Genomic DNA, 25,825 nt, shown 5'->3' with positions numbered 1-25,825 from the left:
CGAGGCCTGGGCCTCAGTTTCCCCATAAAGCAGGAGACACGGTACAATTACAGAGGCACCCTTTCCTCCCCTCCACCTTCCCCCGGCTTTGGAATTTGACCAGACAAGAAAGAAAGAAAAAAAATCCATAAAGCACCGCTGTTTATTTCCCTTTAAATTTTCGACCCCTGCGGAGTTTCCATAGCAACATGCCCTTCCCGCGTCCGGTCCCCACGCGGGGCTGCGGAGTTCCAGCCTCCCGGCTCCGGCTCTCTAGGATCGTGGTGTCCTCGGGCTCTCATTGGCCACCGCCAGCCGAGCCCCTCGTAACCCTGGGAACAGCGCCCGCCCACAGATCGCCGGGCTACGATTGGCCTAGGCCCCAAAGGCCGAACGCGAACTCTTCAGGCCATTGGCCCGAGTCTCGGCGAAGCTGGCGCCGCGGTTGGTGAGCCTAGAGGTCAGTCAGAGTCAGAGCCAGGGTCAAATAGGGAGAAATGGCGACGGAGCCAGGCCGTAGGTGAGTGATTTCTGAAGGGGTGGAGGTGTGAGGCAACTGATGACCGCGGTCAGCCATGACACAGCTCCCAAAGGGGTGGGAGGTTGACTTCTCTTCTGGCTCCGGCCGGACTCGGGACGCGAACGTCCGACCTCTACATCCTCCCACCCGGGTGAGAGGTCACAGGCTGCGCCCCCTCTCTGGTGTTTGGACCTCAGGTACTGTGCAAAGCAGCCAGGATGTCGAGCCAAAGGCTCAGCTTCCAGCTACTTGCAGAGTAATGGTGGGCAAGTCACTTAACCTCTTTGAGCCTCAGTTTCTCATCTGTAAAATGGGGACAGTAACCCGGTTTGGGGCCAAATTGAGTAAACTCTGGGACAGAGTACTGCATTTAGAGGGATTTCTGGGGAGGCAGGAGAAGTCAGCCATGCACAGTCGATAGCCCCTGTTTGTGGTTCAAGGGCTTGAAGCTCAGAGGGAGTCACTGACTTGCCCAGCATCATAAAAGTTCTCTTATGTATACTAGGACCAAATGGAAGAATGGATGCCAAGCAGTAATCTGTAAATATAATGTGCTAAACAAATATTTTAAATGCTGTTTGAGGAGAAAAAAAAACAAAAAGACCATATGCAGCTCTAGCCTTCACACCCATTTAAATCTCTTGGAACTGAATCTTTCCATGGCCAGCTTATCAATTAGGTCTCAGCTCCAATGTCATCTCCCTCCCCAGCAAGAGAGAGCTTCCCTGACCACCTTAACTGAAGTATCCCTCCCTCCCCCAACTTACCTTCTACCTGTTACCCAGTTTTGTGGTCTTGCTAACCTTCATTGCCTGTTATATCTTTGTTTACATGTTTATTGTGTATCTCACCCAGGACAGTGAGGATACAGAGTAAGCAATATTGTCTGGATGAATAATTGAGGAACCAAGCCCCTACTGTCTCCTTAAACTTCTGTTCCTCTCCATAGGCCCATCTTTGGAACAAGATCGGGGAACTACATTCCAGCCTCAAGCTTCAGCTTAGTTGGAGCTTGAGATCCTGAAAGTCTCCTGGACAGCAGCCTTGCAGAGAAAATATTTTGACTGTGGCATCTAGACATCTCCCATCTCCCCCATGGCCCTGACAATGCTGAATGAGCTCTTGATTGAGGACCCAAACCCACCTATGCTGCTGTATCAGGTTAGCAAGACTGCTCAGTTAGATACCCTCAACTACCAGAGCTGCTTTATGCAAGGTGTCTTTGCCCATTTCCCTGAGATCTTATTTATCCACCGGACCTATAACCCAATGGGCAAGGTGCTATATACCTTCCTGGTAGATGGACCTCGGGTGCAGCTGGAGGGTCATCTCGCCCGGGCAGTCTACTTTGCCATTCCTGCCAAAGAGGATGCTGAGGGCCTGGCCCAGATGTTCCAGGTGTTCAAGAAGTTTAACCCAGCATGGGAGAGAGTCTGTACCATCCTGGTGGATCCTCACTTCCTCCCCTTGCCCACCCTTGCTATGGAGTTTCCCGCGGCCGAGGTCCTGCTCTCAGCCTTCCATATCTGTAAGTTCCTCCAGGGCAAATTCTATCAGCTGTCACTTGGACAGCCTGTGGAAAGGGTGCTCCTTACTTCCCTGCAGAGCACGATGTGCTCAGCCACAGCTGGCAACCTAAGGAAGTTGTATACACTCCTGAGCAGCTGCATCCCTCCTACCCAGCTGCCCGAGCTCCACTCACACTGGCTGCTCAACGACCGCATCTGGCTGGCCCACCGCTGGAGAAGCCGAGCTGAGAGCAGCCGCTACTTCCAAAGCCTGGAGGTCACCACCCGCGTCCTCAGCCAGTTCTTCGGCACTACCCCATGTGTGGAACAAGGCATGGTCTCTCTGCTCCGATACATGCACCAGAACTCTGGAGACAAGGCAAGTTTTAGCCTGGGCCTGAGTCTCCAGAACAATCATGCCGCCTTAGACATCAGCCCCGAAAGCCCCAAAGTGGAGCAGCTAGTAGAAGCCCGCATCCAGCACTCCCTCAATGCCATCTGCACGGGGCCAGCTGCCCAGCTCTGTCTGGGTGAACTCGCTGTGGTCCAAAAATCTGTGCACCTCATTGGCTCCGGTTCAGAAAAGGTGAACATCCAGATCCTGGAGGACACCCATAGGGTGCAGCCCCAGCCCCCTGCCAGCTGCAGCTGCTACTTTCACCAGGCCTTCCACCTGCCCTGCCGCCACATCCTAGCCATTCTCAGTGCCCACCACCAGGTGCTCCAGCCCGACATGCTGCCAGCTCAGTGGACAGCAGGCTGTGCTGCCAGTCTAGACAACATCCTGGGCAGCAAGTGGAGTGAGACGCTGGATAAGCACTTGGCCGTGGCTCTCCTCACTGAGGAGGTGGGCCAGCTCTTGCAGCACTGCAGCCAGGAGGAGTTTGAACGGAGGTACAGCACCCTGCGGGAACTGGCAGACAGCTGGATCGGCCCTTATGAGCAGGTTCAGCTCTGATTACCCTAAATGCCCAGAGATGTTCATACACATGTACACACTCACACCCACCCACCCACACACAACACACACACACACACACTATTATACTCCTGCGGGCCCTCTTCCCAGGAAAGGACAAGGGTCTTCTATTCTACTACAGTGTGCTACCTAAAATGTGTCTAGTTCCCTAAGACAGGAGTCAGCAAACCTTTTTTGTAAAGGGCCTGGCAATAAATATTTTAGACTTTGCTGACCACAGTCTCTGTTGTATATATATTCTTGGTTTGGTTTTTGTTTGTCAGCCTTTTCAAAAGATTAAAACCCACTTAGCTCAAGGGCCTTACTGAAACAGGTGGCTTCTGTTCTAGAGTAAGACACTAGGTGTAGATAAGGGATCAAGGGCAGGAGTTTGGTAATAGCTTCTGCAGTCATTAGATGACTCCTCTGAGTCACAGAGGAGAGGAGATGGGTCCCAGCCTTTGTCCCCCGGCACCCACCCAGAGGTCATTAAAGTCAAATGTTGCCTGTTCCAGCACTTGACTAGTTTTTGTTGTCTTCTAGAAGACAGCAAATATTGTGGAAAGAATAGATTTTGGAGTCTGACACTACATGCAAATCTTGGGTTTTTTCTCTGCCTGATTTTTGAGGCCTGGTTGTGCCTTTTACTAGCTCTGGGACATCAGGCAGGTCACCCCTCAAAAGGCTCAATCTGTTCATCTGTAAAAATGGAGATCCTCAGAGCATTGGTAAGATTAAAGGGGAGCCTGCATGTAATGGGCCCAATGACCAGTGGGCGGTCAAATAACTGTTCATTTTCCTTCCTTGCCTCTGGTCCGTCCCATCACTTGCCCTCAGCTGGCTGAGAAATGTAAGGTAAGAGGAAAGCTCACATGGCCTAGGACTTTGTACATCTTGATCAAATCCCAAAACTGTACAAGAGAGGCCTCCACTCCAAGCTGGGCTCCCTCAGGTAATTTTCATTGTAACTACCCTGAGAAGACCTATCTCCTGACTTAGTGATATCTGGAGAAACTTCTGGGGTCTGGGCCCTGATGACTCAGATGAAAGGCTTGTGTTCATCAGGGTGGCTCAAACAACCACCCTCTCCCCCCATCCTTGTCACAGGTACCCCCAATTCTGTCTGCCCAAAAACCATGCGGAGAAGCCACCCTATGTGTCTGGTGCTATTTCATCCAGCTACAAGCAGGAGCCAGGAGGCTGGCCTCTCCTGGATCTCATTAGGGGCATTTGCCCTGAGGCTGTGTGGGCATGTGTCTGCTCGTACCGCGCCCCTTCCATAACCCCTTCTGGCTCTGGATGGGCCATCATGAAAGCTTGAGCGGCCCTGATCAGGTCCTCTTCCCTCAGGCCTGGGACAGGCACGGTGGGGATGCCAGCGATCATCATGGCCAGGGTAAGGATGCAGATGTCAGGCTGGGAGCCGGCCTCCGTCCCCCCTGCCTCGGAGGGCATCGGTAGAACCCCTGGTGACAGCCCACACAGCAGCAGGGGCCCAGGCCTGCTGGGGCTACCCAGCTGGGGAGCTCTGCTTCTGGAGCAGCCATCCTCCCAGCCCAGGCTCTCTGGCTGCCTTGCATAGGGGAATTTGTGGTTGTATCGGCCATACTCAGTCCGCTGTAGTATCTCCCAGCTAGCCCCCCCAGGGCAGCCTCTGGCTTCCGGCACTGCCAGGGCTGGGCCCCAGGCCTGGGCAACAGGTGCCACCTGCTCAGCTTTCTGGCTCAGTGGGCCTAGTCCACCAGAGGCCACCACCACTGGCTCTACAGGACTGTAGAGGCCAAGGGATGAGCCTGGAGAAGCAGCCCCACCTGTAGAGACAAGAATGAGATGGAATGTTATTCTTGGTCTCTTTCAGAAGGCCCTGAGGGGCAGGGCATAGGAGCAGAATATTAAACAGGAGCAATTAAGACCAGCCCAGGAGGGCTGTCTAGTGGTTGGGAACTAGGTGTTTTACTCATATCCGCACCCCCAGTCCCCAGCACCAAGTAAGGAATGGAGAAGTGTTTGTTGAATGAACGAGTGAGCAAGCAGGTAGTTCCTGGCAAGGACTTTTGGAAGGCTTTCTTCAGAGAATTGACTCTAGGGCCAGCCCAAAAATGTCCAGCAGAACCTCCACCTCCCCAGAGCCAGGAAACAAGTTTTCAGGGAAAGCTGTGGTACCCCTTCCAATTCCAGGAGCCCCTCTCTCACCTTGGCTGGAAGGCAGAAGACCTTGATGAGTTTGTGGAGACACGAAGTAGGACATGGCTGCCCCAAAGCCCCCATTTGTGAGGGAACAGTCATCTGCCTCCTGTCCTACCCTTCCCACCATTCTAGAATGTCACCTCATAGTCCCTGCCCTTTACACCTGGAACCCACCTCACAGCATTGACCTGTTCATTCTAGAACCTGTATATTACAATGGGATGGGGTTAAAAGAGTGCTGGGCCAGGAACTGGACATTCTAGGTTCTTACCTCTACCTTGGGCAAGTCACTCAGACAGTTTTGTTCCTCAATATTCTCCTCTGTAAAGTGGAAGTAATGACTACCCACTACCTCACCAGAAGTTGTAGGGATGATATGAAGCTATTTGTATGGAAGCAAATGATCAGAGATACAAATAGAGGCAAGTGCTTTGTGCTCTGCAGCATGAGAGGAGTGCTCTGCACTCATTCATCTGCTGTGTGACTTTGGAATACATTTCCATCCTAGGCTTTGGCTTCCCATCTCCAAAATGATGTCGTTGGTCCAGGGCACTGGGTCTCACCCTGGGATGCACATTAAATTCTCCTGGGAGCATTCAGAAATCCTGATGCCCGGCCTCACCTCACACCAATTAAATCAGAATCCCAGAGTCGGATCCAGTTAGCAGTATTTTTCAAAGTCCCTCAAATGGTTATTATATATGCCAAAATCAAGATCTCTATTCTCGGGGAATCCTAAATCCTGGCTGTGTATTAGAATCTCTGAGGAGCTTTTACCAAAGAACAAGGTCTAGGCCTGATCCTCTGACAAATGGAATGAGAATCTCTGGAAATGGGGTTCGGGGCATCAGCTCTTTAGTTTATCCCAGAGAACCTGAATGAGTAGGGTCCCAGGCTAGGAACCACTGGTCTTGGTGACATCAGAAATGCTCTCTCTTGTTCAGACCTGCTGACCCACAGTGATTCTAAAAGAAGTGCCCCTCATGGGCTTCCAGGGCAAGGAGACCCTCCAGTGATTGGTGTCAGCACCAGCTGTGTTTATTTCCAGGCCTGGCTGGCAGAAGTATGGCCAGTTTCAGACCAGCCACAGCTCCGGGGCCAGGACAGGCTCATGTGGCCCAGTTCCAGGGTGGCTGCAGGCCTCTACTCATACTTGCAGAAATCCTTAAGTCCTTTCGGCAGGTGGAGCCCATCAATGGCCAACCGGTGCACCACGCTCCTCTGGATGACTAGGCGGCACAGAGTCTGTAGGGACGGCACTGTGGAGAGAAGGCTGTCAAAGACAAACTGAAACGGAGAGCGGAGGGGTCTGAGGGTGACACCCAGAAGATCTAGGTCCTGGTTCTCCCTCTGTCATTAGCTTGGGCTAGTCCCTTCTGCTCTGAAGGCCTAGCTTTCGTCATAGGGCTGCACGTGTGGTTGAGATAAGTACCTCTTTGAAAACATCCACAATGCTGCCAATTTCTATTTTAACTCTCCCTTAGCAGTTTTGGGGGTGGAGGGCTATAGGTAGTGCCTGATTCCCCTGTGCACGGCCCAGCCTCCAGCACAGGTCTGACACCAAGGGGGGGTTCTAGTTCACTGAATTTATAAATAAGGGACTTAATGGAGATATAAAGGGCCAGACCCCATGATTAAGACGTCTCAATCTGGGACCTACGATGCCTTTAAACTGGGATGCCCAGGGCAGCCCGGGGGGGGGCTCAGCGGTTTAGCGCTGCCTTCGGCCCAGGGCGTGATCCTGGAGACCAGGGATTGAATCCCACATCAGGCTCCCTGCATGGAGCCTGCTTCTCCCTCTGCCTGTATCTCTGCCTCTCTCTCTCTCTCATGAATAAATAAATAAAATCTTAAAAAAAATAAACTGGGATCCCAAATCCAGGAGCATTTGTCTAATAAAAGAGCACAGGATTTAAAGGAAAAAAAAAAAACAAAAAAAAAAACCAAAAAAGAGCAAAGCATTTACACAGCAGCCCAAGTGTAAAATCAGTTTAGAATCCCTGCCCTAGGTTAATGCAGAAAATACTAGCAAAGCAAAGATCCTAATGGATCACAGCCAAGATGGCCAAACTGAGGCCCAGAGCCAGGGAGCTACTTGTCCAAGATCGCAAACAGAGGGAGAACCTGAAGTCAGATTCCCCCAACTTCGAAACTAACGCTGGACAGACCAGGCAGGGCCTTGCCAGCTGGCTTGGGAATCCTAGCAAGTTGCGGTCCCCACGCTGGGCCAGGAGGGGTCGCTGCCCAAGGGGTGGGATACCTACAGCCATACTCGAGCTGGACCAGGCGCACGCTCTTGGTGGAGGCAAACACGTCCACCACTGCGTAGAGGGGCTGGGCGGCTGGCAGCCCCCGGGCGCTGGGGCCCATGTCCTCGCCGTTGATGACGATGTGCATGTCGGCCGTGCCGTCCGGGCGCGGACAGAAAAGAACGCCCAGGCGGCTGCGGCGCGCGGTCGGAGGCAGCACGTTCAGCTCATACAGCTGATCCAAGAGATGGCTGTAGAGCCCGGGCCGGCTGCGACCCACCAGGCGGTCGCGGGGAATTCGAAACTGCTCGATGCACAGATACGGTTCCACCAGGAGGGCAGGGGGGCGGCTGGGAGCCAACGCCTCTGCCTCCGGGCGGTCCTCCCGGGGCACGCGGTTGTGATGGCGCGTGATGGCGAAGACCCAGGTGTGGCCGAGGCTGACCAGGTCGGGCAGCGAAAACTCGGGCACGGCGGCCAGAGTGGCGGGGTCCAGCGCGGTCAGGCCGAGGCGCAGGTGCCCGCACCAGCCCAGCTCTTTCTCCTCGATCTCGACCAGGAATACCTGGCCCGGGGCCAGCGGCTCGCGACTGAAGCATACGCCGTGAGCGAAGCTCTCCACGCGTGTGGCCCGCGTCCCGGAGAGGTCCACGCGGATGTTGGCACCGTGCACCTGGTGGAAGCGGGTGGGAGGGGGCTCGGGGCGCGCGGGTCTCCAGGGCGCACGCAGGCCCACGGGGTCGGAGACAGCAGCCATCTCCCGGCCACGAGACAGACCGGCGGGCGCCGGGGGCTATTTTGGGCGGCGTGCTCAGAGGGTGACCGCGGGGGCACCAAGTAAGGTATCCCTCCCACCCCCGGCTGCCTTCCCCGAGGCTCTGCCCGGGGGTCCTAGCGCCGCTTGCTCAGCCACCCCGCCTGGACCTGGGCCCCCGGGAGGCCGGGCGATCGTGGCCGCCCGCATCTGGGTCATCTGATGGCTGGCGCGCGCGAGGCGACCTGGGAGGCCCCCGCGCGGCCGCAGCCGCCGCCAGCAGCCCCGGGTCCCCGGGGGACCGGAGAGGCGCCGGAGGGCGGCCGTCACGTGACGCCGGCGCCCACGTGACCCGGCCTTCACATGACCTTCCGCGGCCGGGCCCCTGCTGGAGAGCAAGGACGCGGGGAGCCGAGGTGAGGGCGCCCCGGGAGGCTGGAGGGGACCCGCGGTCCGGGACGGTGCGGCGGGCGGGCGCCGGGGCCGGGCCGGGGACTCCCGTCGCCGCCGCCTCCAGCTCCCCCGCGGGGCGGCCACGCGGAAGCGCGGAGGAGCGGGGGAGCGCGGAAACAGCCCGCCTCGCTTCCTGTGGCAGATGGTCCGAGCCGCGCCGTCGCCGCCGTGGCTGCTGCGGCTGCTGCTGCTGCTGCTGCTGCTGCTCTGGGCGCCGCCGGGCCAGGCAGCGCCGGACCTGGACGAGATCCAGTGCCTGCCCGGGCTGGCCAAGCAGCCGGCTTTCCGCCAGTACTCCGGCTACCTCCGCGGCTCCGGCCCCAAGCACCTCCACTACTGGTCTGCGGCCCTCCCTCCCGGGCGGGGCGGGCGCGGGGTGCGAGCTGGGGAGGGGCCGAAGACCCCCGAGGGAGCCTGCGAGCTGGGAGCGCCGGCAGGGGCCCCTCCGCCTGCACCCACCGTGCTCTGCCTCCTCTCGCAGGTTTGTGGAGTCCCAGAAGGATCCCAAGAGCAGCCCTCTGGTGCTTTGGCTCAACGGAGGGCCGGGCTGCAGCTCCCTAGATGGCTTTCTCACGGAGCACGGCCCCTTCCTGGTGAGTGGAAAGCCACTGTCCCCCCACCCCGGACCCCCACCACGGGCCGGGGGAGAGGTAACGGAGCGTGCCTAAAGGCAAGAGCCCGGGAGGAGGGAGAACACGACTTGGAGGTGTTTCCAAGTGTGCCCTTTTGAGAGTCTGGGTTTCCTGATCGGTACTATTGGCTTGACTATCTGTACTTTTCAGGGGTTTTGCCCAAATGGGAAGTGCCCAGCACCGTGGCCCTTCCTTCTACCCAGTTGGCCCTTGGCAGTCAGCCATCTCTCTCCTCCTCAGGTGCAGCCAGATGGTGCCACTCTGGAGTACAACCCCTATTCCTGGAACCTGGTATAGCTGGAGCCTTGGGTCCTGTGGGGGTGTCTGGGCAGTTGGCTGGGTTGGGGAGCCTTCTTCAGTTGGTTTCCTCCTCCTCTGTAGATTGCCAACGTGTTGTATCTTGAGTCCCCAGCTGGGGTGGGCTTCTCCTACTCTGATGATAAGACTTATGCAACCAACGACACGGAGGTGAGTCCAGTCCCTGCCCCGTGCCCCAGCCTTCCTGGTTCTCTAAGCATGGCAAGACACAAAAGTCTGTTTTTGGTTCTGTCACATGTTATGTGTGGTCTTGCCTAAGCCACTTCCTCTTGCTCAGACACAGTGGGTGGGTGTCATCTCTGATATTTTTCCAGCTCAAATACCAGAGTCTTTTGATTCCCTCCATCTTGCTTTCCCTAGGTCGCCCAGAGTAATTATGAGGCCCTTAAGGATTTCTTCCGCCTCTTCCCAGAGTACAAGGACAATGAGCTTTTCCTGACAGGAGAGAGCTATGCTGGCATTTACATCCCCACCCTGGCAGTGCTGGTCATGCAGGATCCCAGCATGAACCTTCAGGTACAGGGCCACTGCAGAAGGGAGGTGAGGCAGCTCATGGTTGTGGCCTTAGTGAAGTCAAACAGGCCATCTTCCCTGCCTGGTCTCCTTTGCAAGATGCTTGCCACCAGCCAGCCTACCACAACAGGAAGCTCACCTGTCACCCAATCCACTCTATTCTTTACTCTGAGTGGCCTTCCCATAAACCACTTTTGGATTTCAGCTTCCAGATTGCTGAAGGTCTGGGTGTAGTCAAGGGAGGCTCCTCTCCCTCCAGATGACCTGAATGCCCTGGGTGTTTCACAGGGGCTGGCTGTGGGCAATGGACTCTCCTCCTATGAGCAGAATGACAACTCCCTGGTCTATTTCGCCTACTACCATGGCCTTCTGGGGAACAGGTATGGGAGGGGATAGTTGGGCAATCTCCAGGGTGGGGCAGGTCACAAGAGCTCATGTCTGCTCTCCAGGCACATGATACCCTAGGCCCTACCCTGGTTTATGAGCAGGAGGTGGGGCTGGGGTTGCTGGAAGTGTTTGGTGCTGAAAGAGACTAAGGAGCACTGGCAGTATGGCCCCAGAGCAGCTAGGTTTGGAACCTACATACCATTCCCTGTGATCCGTTTCCTCATCCCCTGGGGTCAGGTGGTGGTGGGAAGTGGGAGGAGAAGGTGGGAGCCCGGCCTTAGGCCTGAACGCTTTTATCCATCTCCTACAGGCTCTGGTCTTCCCTCCAGACCCACTGCTGTTCTCAGAACAAGTGTAATTTCTATGACAACACCGACCCAGAATGTGTGACAAATGTGAGGTTCTGCCCCCAACCTGTGTCACCCCTGACACCCCCAGCCCTGAGAATAGGACCGCATTCTCTCCTTGGGGACTCCTGACCCCATCCCCTATTGCTTTCCTATTCTGCTTGCTCCAGCAATTTTATGTTTTCTGGGACACATCTAGGGATGTGTTCCTATCACCATTTCCTATGACTTTCTGGGCAAATCCTGTAACCCGTGGGAAAGGATCTCTCACTTATTGAACACCTACTATATGCCAGGCACCAGGCTGAAATACATCAATACAGATATTTAATCTTTAGAACTCTCCTTTAAGGGAGATTATATTATCCACATTTTCCAGAAGGGGAAACTGAGGCTGAGAATGTTAAAGTCACTCGCTGGAAGTCACAGTGCTAGGAAGTAGTGGCACCAGAGTTTGGACCCCGAGTGGAAGCAGATTCCTTCCAGTGTGCTTCAGTTTCCCTACCTATAAAAAAGTGGGGGAAGGGTAACGCCCAGTGGTGAAGTAGGAAAGCAATAAATCTTGGGCCGAGTCGGTGAGATGGTGGGGAGGCCAGGGCTCAGTGAGACATGGTTGCTCGGCTTGTCATTGCAGCTGCAGGAAGTATCCCGCATCGTGGGCAACTCTGGCCTCAACATTTACAACCTCTATGCCCCATGTGCTGGGGGGGTGCCTGGCCATTTAAGGTAGGCCCTGTGGTGCACCCTGGAGGCCTGGCCCAGCACCGCCTAGAGGCCGAGGTGCCCAGCCCCTACTTACCTTGCAGGTATGAGAAGGACACCGTGGTGCTCCACGATTTGGGCAACATCTTCACTCGCCTGCCGTTTAAGCGGGTGTGGCATCAGGTGTGGCATCAGGTGTGGCATCCGGTGTGTGTAACCATGGGCTTTGTCCCAGTGGGGTTAGGGCCAGGAAACCACCTGATCTTCCTCTGTCTGTGCCCCCAGGCACTGCTGCGTTCCGGGGATAGGCTGCGCATGGACCCTCCCTGCACCAACACCACGGCTGCCTCCACCTACCTCAACAACCCTTACGTGCGGAAGGCCCTTCACATCCCCGAGCAGCTGCCCCGCTGGGACATGTGCAAGTAAGGCTCTGTGGCCAGCTGGGGCCTGGGGGTGGCAGGCTCTCGGGGCTCTCAGGGCTCAGAAAAGTTCCCAAGAATCCCTTGACTAAGGTTTCTCAGGAGTAGTACCCCAGAGGGCGGGGGGTGGGGGTGAATGGGTGACGGGCACTGAGGGGGACACTTGACAGGATGAGCACTGGGTGTTATTCTGTATGTTGGTAAATTGAACACCAATAAAAAATTAATTTATTTAAAAAAATAAAAATAAATAAAAAATAGAAAAATTTAAAAAAAGGAGTAGTACCCCAGGCACTCAGGGTGTGTCAGACTGAGTTGTGCAGGATATTTAACCCTTAAATTGGTTGAGATTTAGCCAGTTCATTCTTACGTGGCCACAGTGGTTGGTAAAGTGGCACTTACTGCTCTGGCATTTAGTAAACACACACTCCCCCACCCCACCCCGACTCCCCTCCTGTCCCCAGTGGCCTGGATCTCCAATGACCCGTGTGAGTACAAGGGTGCCACCTGGCACAGCAGGGGCCACTCAGATCCATTCTGATTGGGCTGTGCTTCTGCCCTACTGTTGCTACAGACACACACACACACACACACACACACACACCTCGCACACCTGGGGGCCCCTGTGCACTATAGGCCAGTTGTGAATCAATCACTAGGTGTTCCTGTATACGTTTCTATACGGCGGGGGTGGGGGGGTGGAGTTGAGGACCTCTAATTCTAGCCCCATAGCCAAGTCAGTCTTAGAGAGGGGACATGAGAGGACTGAATCCCAACTCTGCCTCCTATGCTGGAGTTCAGAGAGAGGAGGTGGCAGGAAGGGAGGGACGCTCTGTGACTGTCTTCCCCGGGCCTGCCTGTGTGCTCCCACAGCTTCTTGGTGAATATACAGTACCGCCGTCTCTACCAGAGCATGCAGTCCCAGTACCTTAAGCTGCTCACCACACAGGTAAGTGAGTGGGGGCGGCATAGCTGGGACCACCAGTGGCCTCGGGACCCCTTTCAGAGTGCCAGTTCGGATGCAGGAAGCTGACACTCCAAGAAACGAAGTCCAGTGATTGGCAGGGTCACAATTTGAACATGGCTTTGTCTCCACCCTGTGCTTCTCTGTCGTAGGAGGCTGAGGGGTCTTTCTCAGCCAAGGAGTTCTTGACTTGAGGAGAGCTGATGGGAATATGTCACAGACAAGCAAACGGGAGGCCCAGGGTAGAAGAGGGCCTTGTCCCCGATCATCTGGGAGACCCTGAGAGAGCTGGGGCAGGGCCAGGTTCTGTACAACACAGTGGTTAGAGCATGAGCTCTAGGGTCAGACTGCCTGTATGCACGTTCCTTTACTAGCCTTGTGACCCTGGGCAGGTTTCTCATATCTTGACACCTGAAAGTGGGGGTAATCATAGTAAACAGTATCTACCTTCACAGCTAAAGCATTTAGTAGAGCACTGGACAGGTAGGAAACAGAAAACATGAGTGTTCCTGCTTCGTGCTATTTGCCTGGGCTCCTTGAATTCCCTGAAGGGGTAGGGCTTGAACCAGGGAAGAACAAGGGCCTGGGCTCCCTCCAGACCCCCCATGGCTCCCCCTGCCCCGCTCCAGAAATACCGGATCTTGCTCTACAACGGAGATGTGGACATGGCCTGCAATTTCATGGGGGATGAGTGGTTTGTGGATTCCCTCAACCAGAAGGTAAGGCAAGGATCCCGGCTCTGGGGAGGGATGGGCGGCTGTGCCTGGAGTGTGGCTCTGGGCAGACAGAGAGGGCAAACCTGGGGGAGTCCCGGGCCCCTGAGATCTTGTTGGCAGCTGTGAGCAGGGATGAGGGGGCGGCCGCAGGCTGCTGAGTCTTTCCTGGTGGGGCAGATGGAGGTCCAGCGCCGGCCCTGGTTAGTGGACTACGGGGACAGTGGGGAGCAGATTGCTGGCTTCGTGAAGGAGTTCTCTCACATCGCCTTTCTCACCATCAAGGTAGGGCCTGGCTGGTGATGGCCGGCATGGCTGGAGGGGATGGGGCAGGAGCCACCATCCTCTGCTTTCTCTTTCCGTTTACACCGGGTTACCATCTGGACCCCTAAAAGCAAGTTTTCTGACGAGGAGTGGGAAAAATGCAGAGCTTGGGGCAGAGTTGGGAGAAGAGGAAGGCTACTGGCTGGAGGCATTCAGTAGGATGGAGGTGGTACCCAGGGGCAGGGGTCACAAGGAAGGTGATCTCACAGAGCTTTGCTCCTAGGGTGCTGGACACATGGTTCCCACGGACAAACCCCAGGCGGCCCTCACCATGTTCTCCCGCTTCCTGAATAAGCAGCCATACTGATGAAGACCAGTCAGTCCCCTTCTGTCTAATCCAGCTCCTTTTTCCCACCCCTCCTGCTAGAAGGGAGGTCCTCCTTTATGCAAAATGCCCCTGTGGGGCAGGTCCCTGCCTCCAGAACTGCTCCCCACCCCACCCCCACTTCCCACGGCCCCTGCCCCTTCCACACCCCTCTGCCTCCAAGACCAGGCCCCAGTGCCTCACATAGACAGACTGGGGGAGTTAGCACTTTATTCCTGACTGGGGTGGGGCCTGGCCCCCTCCCTTAACGCACTGGAACATAGCAGAGCTCAGGACAGCCCACGGGAAGGGTGGATGGACGGTAATTGATGCATTGACTGATTATGGAATTAAATTGGGTACAGCTTAAAACCCTGTCTTCTCTGTGGCACTGGGGGTTAGACTGGACAGTATAGGCTGGGAGGGGCTGAGGGAGGGGCTGAGAGGTGTTGGAGTCCTGAATGCCCCTGCCAGGGCGGGCTTGAGGGCTCAGGCAACTGTTGTGGAGGGTGGTGGGGCACTGGATGCCAAGGGGTCCCTGGAGGCAGGCCTGTTCTTCTCAATCACCTCTCGAAGCCCTTTGGCAAAGTGGAGGTCGGCCCCAATGGTGAGGAAGCCCTGTGCGGTGGGGCAGAGAAAGGAGTCTGTTCAGTCCATCACAGAGGACAAAAATTTCAATGTAAAGAAACAGAGTCCTTGGTCTTGAGGGGTTCTCAATCTAGTGGGAGAGGAGGAACGGCAAAGAAGTTCTTCTAACTCCCTGTGAAGGGTATGAAAGAAAGGCTGCAGGAGCACAGTCTGTGGGCGTCGAGGAGGGCTTCCTAGAGGTGACCTCTTAGCTCAGAGATTCAAGATTAGTAGATATTGGGGATGGAATCCAGGAAGAGGGTTACAAGGTGAGGGCACAGCTGTGCAGAGGGCTGGAGAAGTCTGATAAGGGAAGATTCAAATGGGAGGGGCTGTTGATGAAGAAGATGAGTTCTGAAGCAGGGGTGGGGAGGCTCTGCCCTCCTCCATCACCCCCCTACTCACCGCATGGTTCGTCACCACCTCGCGCACAAAGTTGATACCCTCAGGTAGTGGGATCTGCACTCCCCGCCACATCCGCTCTGTGGGTAGGAGCAGCTGGCTTAGCCTGGGTCCACCCAGTTCCCTCTCCTTTCCCTCTCCTGCCTCCTGTCCCCCAGCCCTACCATTGAGCATGGGCATCACTCCAATCTGCAGCATGGTCTTCAAAGGGGCCTGCAGTGGGATCAGCTGGGAGGGAGGAGGCAGGATGTCAGGGCAGCCAGCAGGAAGTGGACTTGCCTTAGCTGCTCCACCCTGACCCAGCCTCGGCACCCCCACCGCTCCCAACTCACTGCCAGCGACTCCAATGCAGACTGGTTCGAGTAGATTCGGAACCTATGGAAGAGAAAGAACTATCCAATGGGCACCAGCCCCGGAAGCACCCCTTCCTCAGGCCACTCAGGCCTACCCACCCAAAGTCCCTGAGCCTCAGCCTCAGATGCTCCCACCTCCACACCTATTTGGAGGCCTGCCACCTGCCAGGTGTGCATCCTTGGGTGAGTCATTTCTCCCTCTTGGGGCTCCTCTTCTCCAAGTCTGCTACCTTTCATTTGTTGAGCACTTCCTGTATTCCAGACTAGTGCTGGCAGCTATTCATGTATGGTGTGTGTTTACTTAATAAACCTTAATAGAGCTTACTCCCTGACCAATACGAAGCATGTCACAGAAGTTAAATATTAAGATATTTTAAAATGCCAACCTGACTTAATCCCATAACCTAAGAAATAGGCACTATTAAGCAATTTGCACTTTTTTGATGAGGCAGCTCAAGCCTAGAGAGGGCAAGTAATGTGCCTGAGGTTTCACAGCTAGTAAAGGGCACAACCTCCCTCTAGAATCTAGGCTCCCAACCAGTACCCCACAGTATCTCATCTAACCCCTAGGACAGTGCTGCCTGGTAGAACTTTTTGCAAACATTGTGCATTTACACTTGCCACATGGGAGCCACTAGCTACCTGTGGCTAGCACAGTAGATGCTATTTTTCCCTGCATTTAGCCCATGAGGAAAATGAAAGATAGGGGGCGCCTGAGTGGCTCAGTCAGTTAAGCTTTTGCTTTCTGCTTAGGTCATAGTCCTGGAGTCCTGGGATTGAGCCCCATGTTGGGCTCCCTGCTCAGTGGGGAGTCTGCTTCTCCCTCTGCCCGTCTCTCGCTCATGCTTGTGCACTCTCTTGCTCCCTCACTCTGAAATAAAATCTTTAAGGAAAAAAAAATGAAGATAAAGCAACTCTTCTCAGGATCACAAAAGTCATGCCGAGGTTTTTGCCTGAACCCATGCCATTAGGCTCTCTGCTGTGTGACCATGGGCATATCATTTAACCTTGCTGGGCCACTTTGGTCATCTCAAATACCTGCTCTGCCTGCCACTGGGTTATAAGACAATGCAGAGAAGTTACACTTGAATGAAATGCATTTGTTATGAATTAGCAAAGACCCCAGCCCTCCAGTGGCTAGAGATCTGAGAGAATTTTAGCTTCCCAGTAGTTGGGCAGGTGCAATTATCTGGAAGACACCAAGGCTCAGGGAGCTTCAGGGCTTGCCCGAGATCTGGGCCATCTACTCACCGGCGCAGGTCCAGCTGGGTGCGCAGCGCCTTTCCCCGGAGTGCCATCTTGGCATTGAGACGGGCGTCCTGCAGGCAAGGGGGTTGAGGAGGTGTTACCAACCCACAGGGTCCACAGCACACTTGTCCCTGAACCTCAGTGGCCCCCACTCTGGTGCCCGCACCATGGTCATGCTGGACAGCTGGACCTCAGGCTGGTCAGATGGGACCAGGGCGATGGTGACACTGGCAGTGACAGACACAGTGGTACCCGAAGGCTTGATGGTGCAGCGAGGCGGGGCCAGGACGCGCAGCTCCAGCTTCAGCGGGGAGTCGATCACCGCCGGGCTCTGGGGACAGAGTAGGGAGGGCAGGTCAAGTCCCAGAACTGTTTCCTGATGAGCCCCGGGAGAGGAGATGGCAAGGCTCAGGCTCTGCCCACTAGGAGCCCAGACAGATGAATATGAAGGCTGTGTCCAGCCTCTGTGCCTTTGCTCACACAAGGGATGGAATGTCTCCTCCTTTTCCCGCTTTCCTGAATTCTCTGTAGTGGAGATCCATCTCCAGCCAGATTCCTCGGGGACAGTGTTTGCATTGCACATCCCCACCCTCTGTCATATCACCCTTCTGGAAACCGCTGTGCTCTTTCTCCTGTAGGCGCTGACCAATGCTTCACCTGTGTTAGCTCATTTAAACTTCATCACAACCACATGAGAAGGGCATTATCATACTCATTTTTGAGATGGATAAACCAAGGCACAGAGGTTAAGTAACTTGTCCAAGGTTCTTTGGTCATCTAAGTGTAGAACCGGGGATTCAAACCCAGACAGTCTGGAAAGTGAGTCTGTGCCCTTACCAGTGCTTGGCCATCAGGCTGATGGCGTTGACAGGGATGACAGCAGGGGGGACAGCAGCTAGTGTTTCCTGAGCACTTAACCCTAATCGCTTTCCATGAATTGATTCAGTGAATAATCACAGATCCTTTTTAAATTTTGACCTCCCACCATCAAACAAAGGAAAATAATAAGCAAAAAGAAGAATACATCAGTGGTGGTGCCTGGCTGGATCAGTCAGTAGAGCATGCAACTCTTAATCTTGCGGTCTTGAGTTCGAGGCCCCACGATGGGCATAGAGATTATTAAATAACTAAATTAACTTGAAAAAGTATATTGGTCATTGTTACAATCCCTACACTTACAGAGCTTGGGTCTCAGCCTGTCCTCCTCCTCACTTCATGAACAGGAAGTAGTGAGGGCCCTTCACAGACTTGGAAAGGAACTTGACAAATAAAGGACTTGGGGGCAGTGTGGGTGGCTCAGCGGTGTAGCGCCATCTTCAGCCCAGGGCCTGATCCTGGAGACCCGGGATCAGTCCTGCGTCGGGTTCCCTGCCGGGAGCCTGCTTCTCCCTCTGCCCCTCTCTCTCTCTCTCTCTCTCTCATGAATAAATAAGTAAAATCTTTAAAAATAAATAAACAAATAAAGGACTTGGCCACAGGCGAGAGGCCAGGCCAAGACAGAGGTCTACTCTATGGTGGCCATGGGAGCCTCTGCTTACACACCTCACGTGTCCCCTCACTTGTATCCCACGGATACATCCCCCACCCTGGCCACAAACCCACCGCCCATCAACACTCACCAGCAGGACGATGCTCCCGAAGTAGGTGGCCCTCAACAGCATGTCCAGATCGTGGGGCACCTGGAGAGGGGAGTTAGGGATGAGGCAGGGTCATCAGGAGTTCTGTGACAGGGCTCCCCTTGCCCATCCCACAGACAGGCCTTGGTATACCTTGTCCCCCACCAGTGACAGCTGCAGTGCCCCCGCTCGGAAGTAGCTCTCCATGGCAGAGTCAAAGAAGAATTCTGAGAAGGCCACATACACCATCCGCTCCTCCTCCTGCAGTTGGGGCTCTACTGCCCGATTGGGCAGGCTCCAGTTCCTCTCAGCCAGGGGAAAGAAGGCCCCCTGCAGTTGGGGGAGCAGGGTCAGAGCCAAGGCAGCGTGGCCCAGCACCCAGATGTTCCCATTCCCTGTGCCAGGCACTCAGGGATGGTGGGGCTCGGACCCAGCTGCTGTCTTTAGGGGATTCATTAGCACAACTTTTTTCTCTTTTTAAGTTATAGTTATTTAAGTAATCTTTTCACCCAATGTGGGGCTTAAACTCATGACCCCAAGATCCAGAACTGCATGCTGTACTGACTGAGCCAGCCAGCTGCCTTCATTAGCACAACTCCTAAAAAGACATTCAAAGGAGGGCAGCTCAAGTTCTGCAAGGGAGCACTCCAGGTAGACCAGAGAAGGGACACCCAGGAAAGGGTTTGGGGGGGAGGTGGCATGTCAGTGGGCCTTGGAAGATGCAGAACAGTAATGACAAAAGCTGCTGTTTACATTTACATAGTACCTTTTTTTTTTTTGCTTCACATTTTTGTATTGTACATTACAGACATAACATTGCACACTTAAATATTTCAGTAAGACTCCTAAAAATACCAGCACCGTTTTCCACAGAACTGCAGTACCATTACTGAACTAAATAAAGTCAACAATTCTCACATATCCTCAGTGTTCAGTTAGGAGGGGTTTCCAAAGCCAATTAACATCAGAAAGCATACCAAATACATAACCAGGAGAAATGATATCTGCAAGTCTAAGCATCTATTATAATTTTCCTATGAAAGACAACAAAATAACTTCCCTTGTACACTGAAGAGAAATAGAGGGAACTTTTTTCCATAAAATCATCAGGAAATGGGCAACGTAAACATAAATTTATGCATAAAGGACCTTCTGTATACCTGTGCAAAGAAATATGTAAGAATGTTCCAGTGTGACTGTGTTCGGTTGGTGGGAATGTGAATTTACTTGGTACTTCTTCCATGCCTTGACATAGGTCACTCCTTTCATCTACATAACACTCCAAGGAGGGATGTTTTCTTACTCTATTATTTCCATTTACATATTAGTAGGAAACAGGCTCAGAAAGTAAGGCACTTGCTTAAGATCACGTGGCTAGTAAGTGGCAGAGTCAGGACCTGAACTTTAGGCTCCAGTCCTTGCTCTTAAACTTACCCTCCACTACAGGGAGCAAAGGAAATGGCCACATACTAGATGTGTGGCCTTGGGCTGTGATGTCACCCCTCTGAGCAAGTCTCCACATCCCCCAAATGAATAAAACATTAGTGCCTGACTGACACAGTTGTGAGGGCGAAATGAGATTATGTGCATAGAGCTGTATGTCCTAACTGCTTCAGGGGAGATGAGAAAAGGCAGTGCTTGAGCAAAGTTCCTGAGGTAGGAAGCAGGGGCATATTTGGGAAAGAATGATTGCAGAGAAACAGGGTGAAGTTAAAAAGGTGGGCCCAGCGGCACCTGAGTGGCTCAGTTGGTTAAGCATCTGCCTTCAGCTCAGGTTGTGATCCTGGGATCGAGCCCTGCATCAGGCTCTCTGCTTAGCAAGGAGCCTGCATCTCCCTCTCCCTCTGCCTGCCATTCCCCCTACTTGTGCTCATGCTCTCTCTCTCTGTCTCTCAAATGAAGAATAATAATAAAAAAGAAAGGGCCAGACAAGATTAACAAAGCTCTGAAGCCAAACCCAGGAGTTGAACCTAATTCTGCAGGAAGTGGAGAGCCATGGCATGCTCAGCAGTGGAGAGTCTCATCAGAGCAGTGCCTTAGGAGGACAAAACCAGAGAGTTGGGGACAAGGGGGAGGTCTGGTTAGGTCAGAGATGCCACAGCAGCCAGGCAGCTCACCCGGAAGTCCATGTCCAGATTGCTGGTGGAAGCTACAGGATCCTTCAGGAGGGAGTAGTCAATGCCAACAAGGTCATCCACAGAGCTGCGTACTGTGGAGAGGAGCTCCGTCACTCAAGCTATGTGATGCTGGGCAAGGTGTTCACCCTTCTGGGCCTGTTTCTCATCCACAAAGTGGTGATTATGAATTTTCCCTCATAGGGTTGTTGTGGGGATCGAATTATTTTTATGTGGGAACCACTTAGTGCTCAGCAATATTAATGACTATTACTACCACGAGGGTTTCATTAGATCCCCCTAAACAGGATGGCAGGGGATCCCCTTCCTCCACTGGTTTTCCCTGGCTGCTCCCTCCCTCCCTCCTCATGCCGTGTGTGGGGTGTGATGATCTCTACCCCATAGCAGACAGAAATCACAGTTGAGGAAAAGGGAATTCATTTTAGTTGAGCACCTATTAAGTGCAGGGGATGAAGGCAAACGGGGTCCCAATGATCAGCAGGCACATATCGAGGACCCTGACAATCACTCAGCTAATCCTCACAACAACCCCAGAGGGAGGCATCGCCAGCCAAGCGAAGGTACTAAAGCCCAGAGAGAAGTGAGTGCTTACCTAGGGTCATGTGGCAAGTCAGCAGCAGAGGCCATATTTCAAGCCAGGGCATGGCAGGGGCCCACTCTGCATACCTAGCCTCCTCCTCACCCCCATTCCTGGCCCAGGCAGGGCCCGGAGTTCCCCTCCCAGCCAGCACCAACTCACCAGGCACAGTGTCCAGGAGGGAATTAAGGAGCACCATCCCTGCGTGGTAAAGCACGGGGCAGATCTGCGAGGTGGGGTCTAGAGTTAGGGCCTTCACAAGAGAGGCCCTCTCCCGCCCCACTACTGCTGTACCTGCTGGTTGAGAAGGAAGCGCATCCCCGAGGTGATGAATGTGGAGAGGAACTCATACACCTTCCTGTAAGGAGAGAGACCACGTGAGCCCAGACTCCGCCCTATCCCAATCCAGGTCCAGGAGAAATCAATAGCCAAAGAGATGGGGAGGAGGTGACTTAACTTTGACCTGTATTACCAGCTCTTTAATGGAGGTTTTCCAAATCTCTCCAGCCTGATTCTCAAGACCTCTCCTAACCCCTGCCCCCTACCAGCCTAAGGAATTTATCCCCAGTTCTTCAAACCTGCCGTAAACATCCCCACTTCCAGATGCTTATCCATGCCTTTCCTTCCACTCTCAAAGTTCCTGTCCTGTATTTCCCTGTATGGCTTAGATGCTTCCTCTTCCAGGCAGTCTTCCCAGATTATCCTCTTCTGAACCCCTGGAGTCCCTCTCTCAAAGCCCTGATGACAAATGTTTTGTCCCTTCATCTAGGCTCTGAGTTCCTTTAGGAATTCTCAGGGACTGGCATATACTTCATTTGTTGAATAAAGAAAAACTTGACAGTATACCAACACCAGATAATAAATCCACCATCTTTTCTCTCCCACTCTCTTTGAGAAGTATCACAAAGTTCCTTTCTCAGCCTCAGACCTGAAACTATGCTACTGTTTTTAGTAGTAAGAGCTACCAATTATTGAGAACTTAGTTCATGCCCAACTGTGCATACACAACTACTCCTATTTAGGAAGCTAGCCACTAATATGCCAGGTACTATTCTTTTTTTTTTTTTTTTTTTTTATGATAGAGAGAGAGAGAGAGAGAGGCAGAGACACAGCCAGAGGGAGAAGCAGGCTCCATGCACCGGGAGCCCGACGTGGGATTCGATCCCTGGTCTCCAGGATCGCGCCCTGGGCCAAAGGCAGGCGCCAAACCGCTGCGTCACCCAGGGATCCCTTCTTTTTTTTTGTTTAAGGATTATTTATTTATTCATGAGAGACACAGAGAGAGAGAGGCAGAGACATAGGCAGAGGGAGAAGCAGGCTCCATGCAGGGAGCCCGATGTGGGACTCGATCCCAGGTCTTCAGGATCACACCCTGGGGCTGCAGGAGGCGCTAAACAGCTGAGCCACCTGGGCTGCCTGCCAGGTACTATTCTAAATATTTTTACACATATTAACAAATAGTTTTCCCAGTGTCTTATAAAATAGTTTCTATTATCATCCCTATCTTACCAATGAGGAAATTGAGGCACAGAGCTTCAATGACTTGCCCAAGGTCACAGAGACAGGAAATGAGGGTGCTGAGAGTTGGACCCAGCTGGCCTGACTCCCAAGCCTGTGCACTTTGCATTGCACAAGGCAAATGGGCAGTAAAGCTTAAAGGGGGTGCACTGGGCTGGAGATGCACTTACTTGAAGGTTCCCCCAAAGGCTGCGTGCATTCTGGAGACCGAGGCCTGGCAAGAGACGTTGGACACTTTGATACGGCCAGTGGGATCCCCAGAGAGCTGCAGAGCAGTGCGGATGGACACACCCTCGGCAGAGGCATTAATATAGCCCCCATCATAGCTGCAAGGGGGTGGGGAGCAGTTAATGTCCATCTTGGAGCTTAACTGTGTCTTCTCCACTCCCCGACCCACCCAGTACATCATGATACTTCTTCTTAACAAGACTTCGCTTCGGCAGTTTATCAAACATTCTACCAAGCTCTACCAACCTTTAGGAAGTGGGTATGTTTATCCCTATTGTACAGATGAAAAAACTGAGGCACAGGAGGGCTAAAGTATTGCCCACAGCCCCCCAGCATCCCAGCCCTCCTGATCCACCCTCCACTTCCCTGAAGGTGTGAGGTCCTTACAAGAACCAGTAGAGAAGCTGCCTTCGGAAGCGCAGCCCCAAGGAGGCGTTGCTGATTTGTAGCACCAGCTCCTGCCCTGGCTGGAAATGGAGCTCAGAGGATGTCAGCTGCAGCTCTGTGACCTTCACCCTGCAGGAAGCCTCGGGGTCAGTTTCAGGACCAGGAAGAAGGGGTCCCACCCAAGCACAGGAAACTCATTCCCTCCTCTTCCAGTCCAGGCCTGGGGAAGCTGAGGTGGGGGGGGGATGGATGAATTCTTCCATTAGCTCTCAAGGGCCCAGCCTGGACTTGGACAGCTCAGAGATGAGCTGCTCCTGACCCAGGTGTTAAGAGTGAGCTTCACCCCTTCTCCTAGATGCATTATGGCGTGCATTCTCTTCCCTCCCACACCCTGTGGTTGCTTGACTTGTTCTTTTAACTGAGTCCTTTGATTTTCACTCTGTCAGCTGGTTCCACTCCGTACCCCATTCCTCCTACCCTCATCGTCCCCAATGAGGCTCTGGGCTCCAGTTCCGAGACCTCTCCCATTAGCTCCACCTGGGGTCCTAGACCCCAATCTCATTAATTGGCAAGTTTCGTGACTCCGCCTCTCCGGTGCTCCTAGGCCACACCTCGGCCCCCAAGGCTCCCGCCTAGGTTGGCCGGCTTGGTCTTTATCTTCTCCGCCCCATCCTGTTTCTTGAGTCCCGCCTTCTCGATTTGGCCCCACCCCACCTTCTCAGTTTCCCCGGCCCTAGGCCCCGCCCCGAACCCGAGACCCCGCCCCCCGGGTCTCCTACTTACTCAGAGATGTTGTAGTAGAAGTGGCCCTCCCTGCCTCGCAGGTCCGGAATGGTGATGGTCTCTAGCTCTTGTTCCAGAAAGCGCAGGCCCTCCTGTTTCACTGAGGTAGCAGCGAGACCCTTCGGTCCTGCGCCCCTCCTGGGGCTACCCTCCCTCCTCCGCCTTCACCCGCCCCGCGCCTTACCCAGGTCCAGCGCCTTGGAGGTGACGCGGATCTTGCAGCCGGGGAGCTCGGCGTGAGCGCCTGCCAGGAGCGCTAGGAGGAGGGCCCCGAAGAGGGCCATGGCGAGCGGGCCTGGGGTGGGGTGGGGTCGCTGGGGTCATCGGGGCCGCTAAAACCCACTCCCCGGTTGTCCAACCAGAAGAGGGGCTGGCCGGATCGTTACCCGCGAAACAGCTCTTCAGGGAATTTGGAACCGATTCGACTATATTGCCTCCATTTGGCAGATGCAGAAACTAAGGCTTAGGGAGGCGATGCGACTCGTGCTCTGGGTCCCAAGGATTTGGGACACGGGGGAAGGGGAGGGGACATCCTCGGTTCCCCGTGCGCCCGCCGCGTGACGAGTTTGGACCTCCCGGGGACCAGTGCCCCCCCCAGCTCCCCCTTCCTTTAGCTGAGGGCGGGCGCGGCTTGCCTGTTACCATGGGAACGGCTGCACGCGCATTCCTGGGGGGTGGCTCGCCGTCTCCCAGGCCCCTCGCCGAGGGAGTCCCCGCGGCCCGCCAGCCCGACCTCGGGCTCCCGGGTCTCCCGGCTCCGCCGGGTCCTAAATCCCTGCCACCAGGATTCGGCCTGGTACCCCCCCATCAGCGCCCTGCATGGGATCTCTTCCCCACCTCGGGTTCAGTAGACCATGCGGCCCCGCGAGGGCCTGGGGTGGATGGGGACGCGCCCCAACTCACTGCGGCGGAGCTGGGGGTCGGCGCGGTCACGCGGGGCGGCGGACTGCGCAGGGGATCCGGGCGGCGGGGTCTGGCGGGCAGTGCGGTTCCCGCCGCCTTTATAACGCCGGGCCTCTCCGACCCCCCTCCTCGCTCCCGCTCTCCCCTCCTCCCTCGGGGGGTTGGGAGGGGACGGGGCGGAACGCTGGCAGTCGGGAGGGTGGAGAGGGCTGCACGGAGCCCCGTGACAGGCCCGGCCGCTGTCAAGACAAGTGGGGGACCCACGCCGGGAAGGAGGGAGGGAAGTGCAAGAGGCGGCCCGCCCAGTCCCAACAGTCCTTGCTCCTCTGGGACCTTGGTTCAAATTCCAAATGCCCACGTCTTCCTGCAGGATCCTGAGCAAGTCACTTCACTTGGGTCATGGGCCTCAGTTTCCTCATCCAGTAAAATGTGCCGGATACTTGGAACCACCCAGGCACATTTTCTTCCTTCCTTTCCACTCATAATCATTAAGACCTCTCCTTGACAGGCTTTGCTAGGGGACATTCCTCCCACCCTCCAAATGTCTCCATGTCACTACCTACCGACCTAACGGGCCCAGACACTTCTCCCACTGGGGTCCAAGCAAGTGCTGCCGGCCCAGGAGGATAGGGCACAGGCTGTTGGAATCACCCCAGAGGGAGGTTTGGCGTTTTCCAGAGATTGTGGATTGTGTGTGTGTGTGTGTGTGTGTGTGTGTGCGCGCGTGTGCATGCATTTGTGTGAACCTTTGCAGTTAGATTCTCTGCACAGGATCTCCATCTACCACCTGCAGTGTTCCCAGCTCCTGGGACAG

General features: G+C 54.6%; 5 protein-coding genes across 9 annotated transcripts; 2 read left to right on the top strand and 3 right to left on the bottom strand.

Annotated features, from left to right (window-relative positions):
• The first annotated feature begins 37 nt into the window (after nucleotides 1–37).
• Nucleotides 38–3,200, top strand: ZSWIM1 (zinc finger SWIM-type containing 1). Of its 2 annotated transcripts, none has more exons than XM_041733017.1 (2): nucleotides 38–499; nucleotides 1,449–3,200. In XM_041733017.1, the coding sequence occupies exon 2, from the start codon at nucleotides 1,595–1,597 to the stop codon at nucleotides 2,963–2,965; it is 1,371 nt and encodes a 456-aa protein (XP_041588951.1). In that variant the 5' UTR covers nucleotides 38–499; nucleotides 1,449–1,594; the 3' UTR covers nucleotides 2,966–3,200. The 2 variants fall into 2 exon arrangements, with proteins under 2 accessions (XP_041588951.1, XP_041588952.1); XM_041733018.1 differs by having other exon boundaries at nucleotides 38–696.
• Nucleotides 3,201–3,344: 144 nt separating this feature from the next.
• SPATA25 (spermatogenesis associated 25) lies at nucleotides 3,345–6,025 on the bottom strand. The gene is made up of 2 exons (XM_041733041.1): nucleotides 5,159–6,025; nucleotides 3,345–4,776 (listed from the first exon to the last, which is right to left on the bottom strand). Exons 1-2 carry the CDS (start codon nucleotides 5,277–5,279, stop codon nucleotides 4,145–4,147), a joined length of 753 nt encoding a protein of 250 aa, XP_041588975.1. The 5' UTR covers nucleotides 5,280–6,025; the 3' UTR covers nucleotides 3,345–4,144.
• Nucleotides 6,026–6,168: 143 nt separating this feature from the next.
• Nucleotides 6,169–8,411, bottom strand: NEURL2 (neuralized E3 ubiquitin protein ligase 2). Its single transcript, XM_041733025.1, has 2 exons — nucleotides 7,417–8,411; nucleotides 6,169–6,411 (listed from the first exon to the last, which is right to left on the bottom strand). Exons 1-2 carry the CDS (start codon nucleotides 8,156–8,158, stop codon nucleotides 6,296–6,298), a joined length of 858 nt encoding a protein of 285 aa, XP_041588959.1. The 5' UTR covers nucleotides 8,159–8,411; the 3' UTR covers nucleotides 6,169–6,295.
• A 29-nt stretch (nucleotides 8,412–8,440) lies between these two features.
• On the top strand, nucleotides 8,441–14,606 carry CTSA (cathepsin A). 2 transcript variants are annotated; one of them, XM_041733016.1, is made up of 15 exons: nucleotides 8,441–8,571; nucleotides 8,751–8,947; nucleotides 9,090–9,201; nucleotides 9,481–9,531; nucleotides 9,622–9,708; nucleotides 9,919–10,074; nucleotides 10,360–10,451; nucleotides 10,769–10,853; nucleotides 11,440–11,531; nucleotides 11,612–11,690; nucleotides 11,793–11,932; nucleotides 12,803–12,878; nucleotides 13,523–13,612; nucleotides 13,787–13,891; nucleotides 14,154–14,606. In XM_041733016.1, the coding sequence occupies exons 2-15, from the start codon at nucleotides 8,751–8,753 to the stop codon at nucleotides 14,235–14,237; spliced, it is 1,446 nt and encodes a 481-aa protein (XP_041588950.1). In that variant the 5' UTR covers nucleotides 8,441–8,571; the 3' UTR covers nucleotides 14,238–14,606. The 2 variants fall into 2 exon arrangements, with proteins under 2 accessions (XP_041588950.1, XP_041588949.1); XM_041733015.1 differs by having other exon boundaries at nucleotides 11,612–11,702.
• Nucleotides 14,449–25,222, bottom strand: LOC121478140 (phospholipid transfer protein). 3 transcript variants are annotated; one of them, XM_041733014.1, is made up of 16 exons: nucleotides 25,012–25,222; nucleotides 24,293–24,403; nucleotides 24,109–24,208; nucleotides 23,326–23,454; nucleotides 22,881–23,036; nucleotides 21,487–21,550; nucleotides 21,355–21,418; nucleotides 20,598–20,689; nucleotides 18,634–18,810; nucleotides 18,484–18,543; nucleotides 17,031–17,195; nucleotides 16,868–16,935; nucleotides 15,596–15,638; nucleotides 15,428–15,491; nucleotides 15,267–15,343; nucleotides 14,449–14,852 (listed from the first exon to the last, which is right to left on the bottom strand). In XM_041733014.1, exons 2-16 carry the CDS (start codon nucleotides 24,390–24,392, stop codon nucleotides 14,724–14,726), a joined length of 1,488 nt encoding a protein of 495 aa, XP_041588948.1. In that variant the 5' UTR covers nucleotides 24,393–24,403; nucleotides 25,012–25,222; the 3' UTR covers nucleotides 14,449–14,723. The 3 variants fall into 3 exon arrangements, with proteins under 3 accessions (XP_041588948.1, XP_041588947.1, XP_041588946.1); XM_041733013.1 differs by having other exon boundaries at nucleotides 24,946–25,106; XM_041733012.1 differs by lacking the exon at nucleotides 25,012–25,222 and adding an exon at nucleotides 24,751–24,914.
• Between the last annotated feature and the right edge of the window lie 603 nt (nucleotides 25,223–25,825).

This window comes from Vulpes lagopus, chromosome 18 (genome assembly GCF_018345385.1).
Source record: "Vulpes lagopus strain Blue_001 chromosome 18, ASM1834538v1, whole genome shotgun sequence".
Taxonomy (NCBI): domain Eukaryota; kingdom Metazoa; phylum Chordata; class Mammalia; order Carnivora; family Canidae; genus Vulpes; species Vulpes lagopus.
Note: the sequence above shows the minus strand (reverse complement) of the source record. Positions and strands in the feature narration are given on the sequence as shown.

Excerpts from the sequence above, each read along its gene's own strand:
- ZSWIM1 (XM_041733017.1), top strand. The coding sequence starts at position 1,595 with ATGGCCCTGACAATGCTGAATGAGCTCTTGATTGAGGACCCAAACCCA.
- SPATA25 (XM_041733041.1), bottom strand. The coding sequence starts at position 5,279 with ATGGTGGGAAGGGTAGGACAGGAGGCAGATGACTGTTCCCTCACAAAT. Across the intron at positions 4,777-5,158 it reads TCTTCTGCCTTCCAGCCAAG|GTGGGGCTGCTTCTCCAGGC; the intron begins GTGAGAGAGGGG and ends TTGTCTCTACAG.
- NEURL2 (XM_041733025.1), bottom strand. The coding sequence starts at position 8,158 with ATGGCTGCTGTCTCCGACCCCGTGGGCCTGCGTGCGCCCTGGAGACCC. Across the intron at positions 6,412-7,416 it reads GGTCCAGCTCGAGTATGGCT|TGCCGTCCCTACAGACTCTG; the intron begins GTAGGTATCCCA and ends TTCTCTCCACAG.
- CTSA (XM_041733015.1), top strand. The coding sequence starts at position 8,751 with ATGGTCCGAGCCGCGCCGTCGCCGCCGTGGCTGCTGCGGCTGCTGCTG. Across the intron at positions 10,075-10,359 it reads ATCCCAGCATGAACCTTCAG|GGGCTGGCTGTGGGCAATGG; the intron begins GTACAGGGCCAC and ends GGTGTTTCACAG. Across the intron at positions 12,879-13,522 it reads TTAAGCTGCTCACCACACAG|AAATACCGGATCTTGCTCTA; the intron begins GTAAGTGAGTGG and ends GCCCCGCTCCAG.
- LOC121478140 (XM_041733014.1), bottom strand. The coding sequence starts at position 24,392 with ATGGCCCTCTTCGGGGCCCTCCTCCTAGCGCTCCTGGCAGGCGCTCAC. Across the intron at positions 20,690-21,354 it reads CCTCCTGGACACTGTGCCTG|TACGCAGCTCTGTGGATGAC; the intron begins GTGAGTTGGTGC and ends TCCTCTCCACAG. Across the intron at positions 18,811-20,597 it reads ATCTGGACATGGACTTCCGG|GGGGCCTTCTTTCCCCTGGC; the intron begins GTGAGCTGCCTG and ends CCCCAACTGCAG.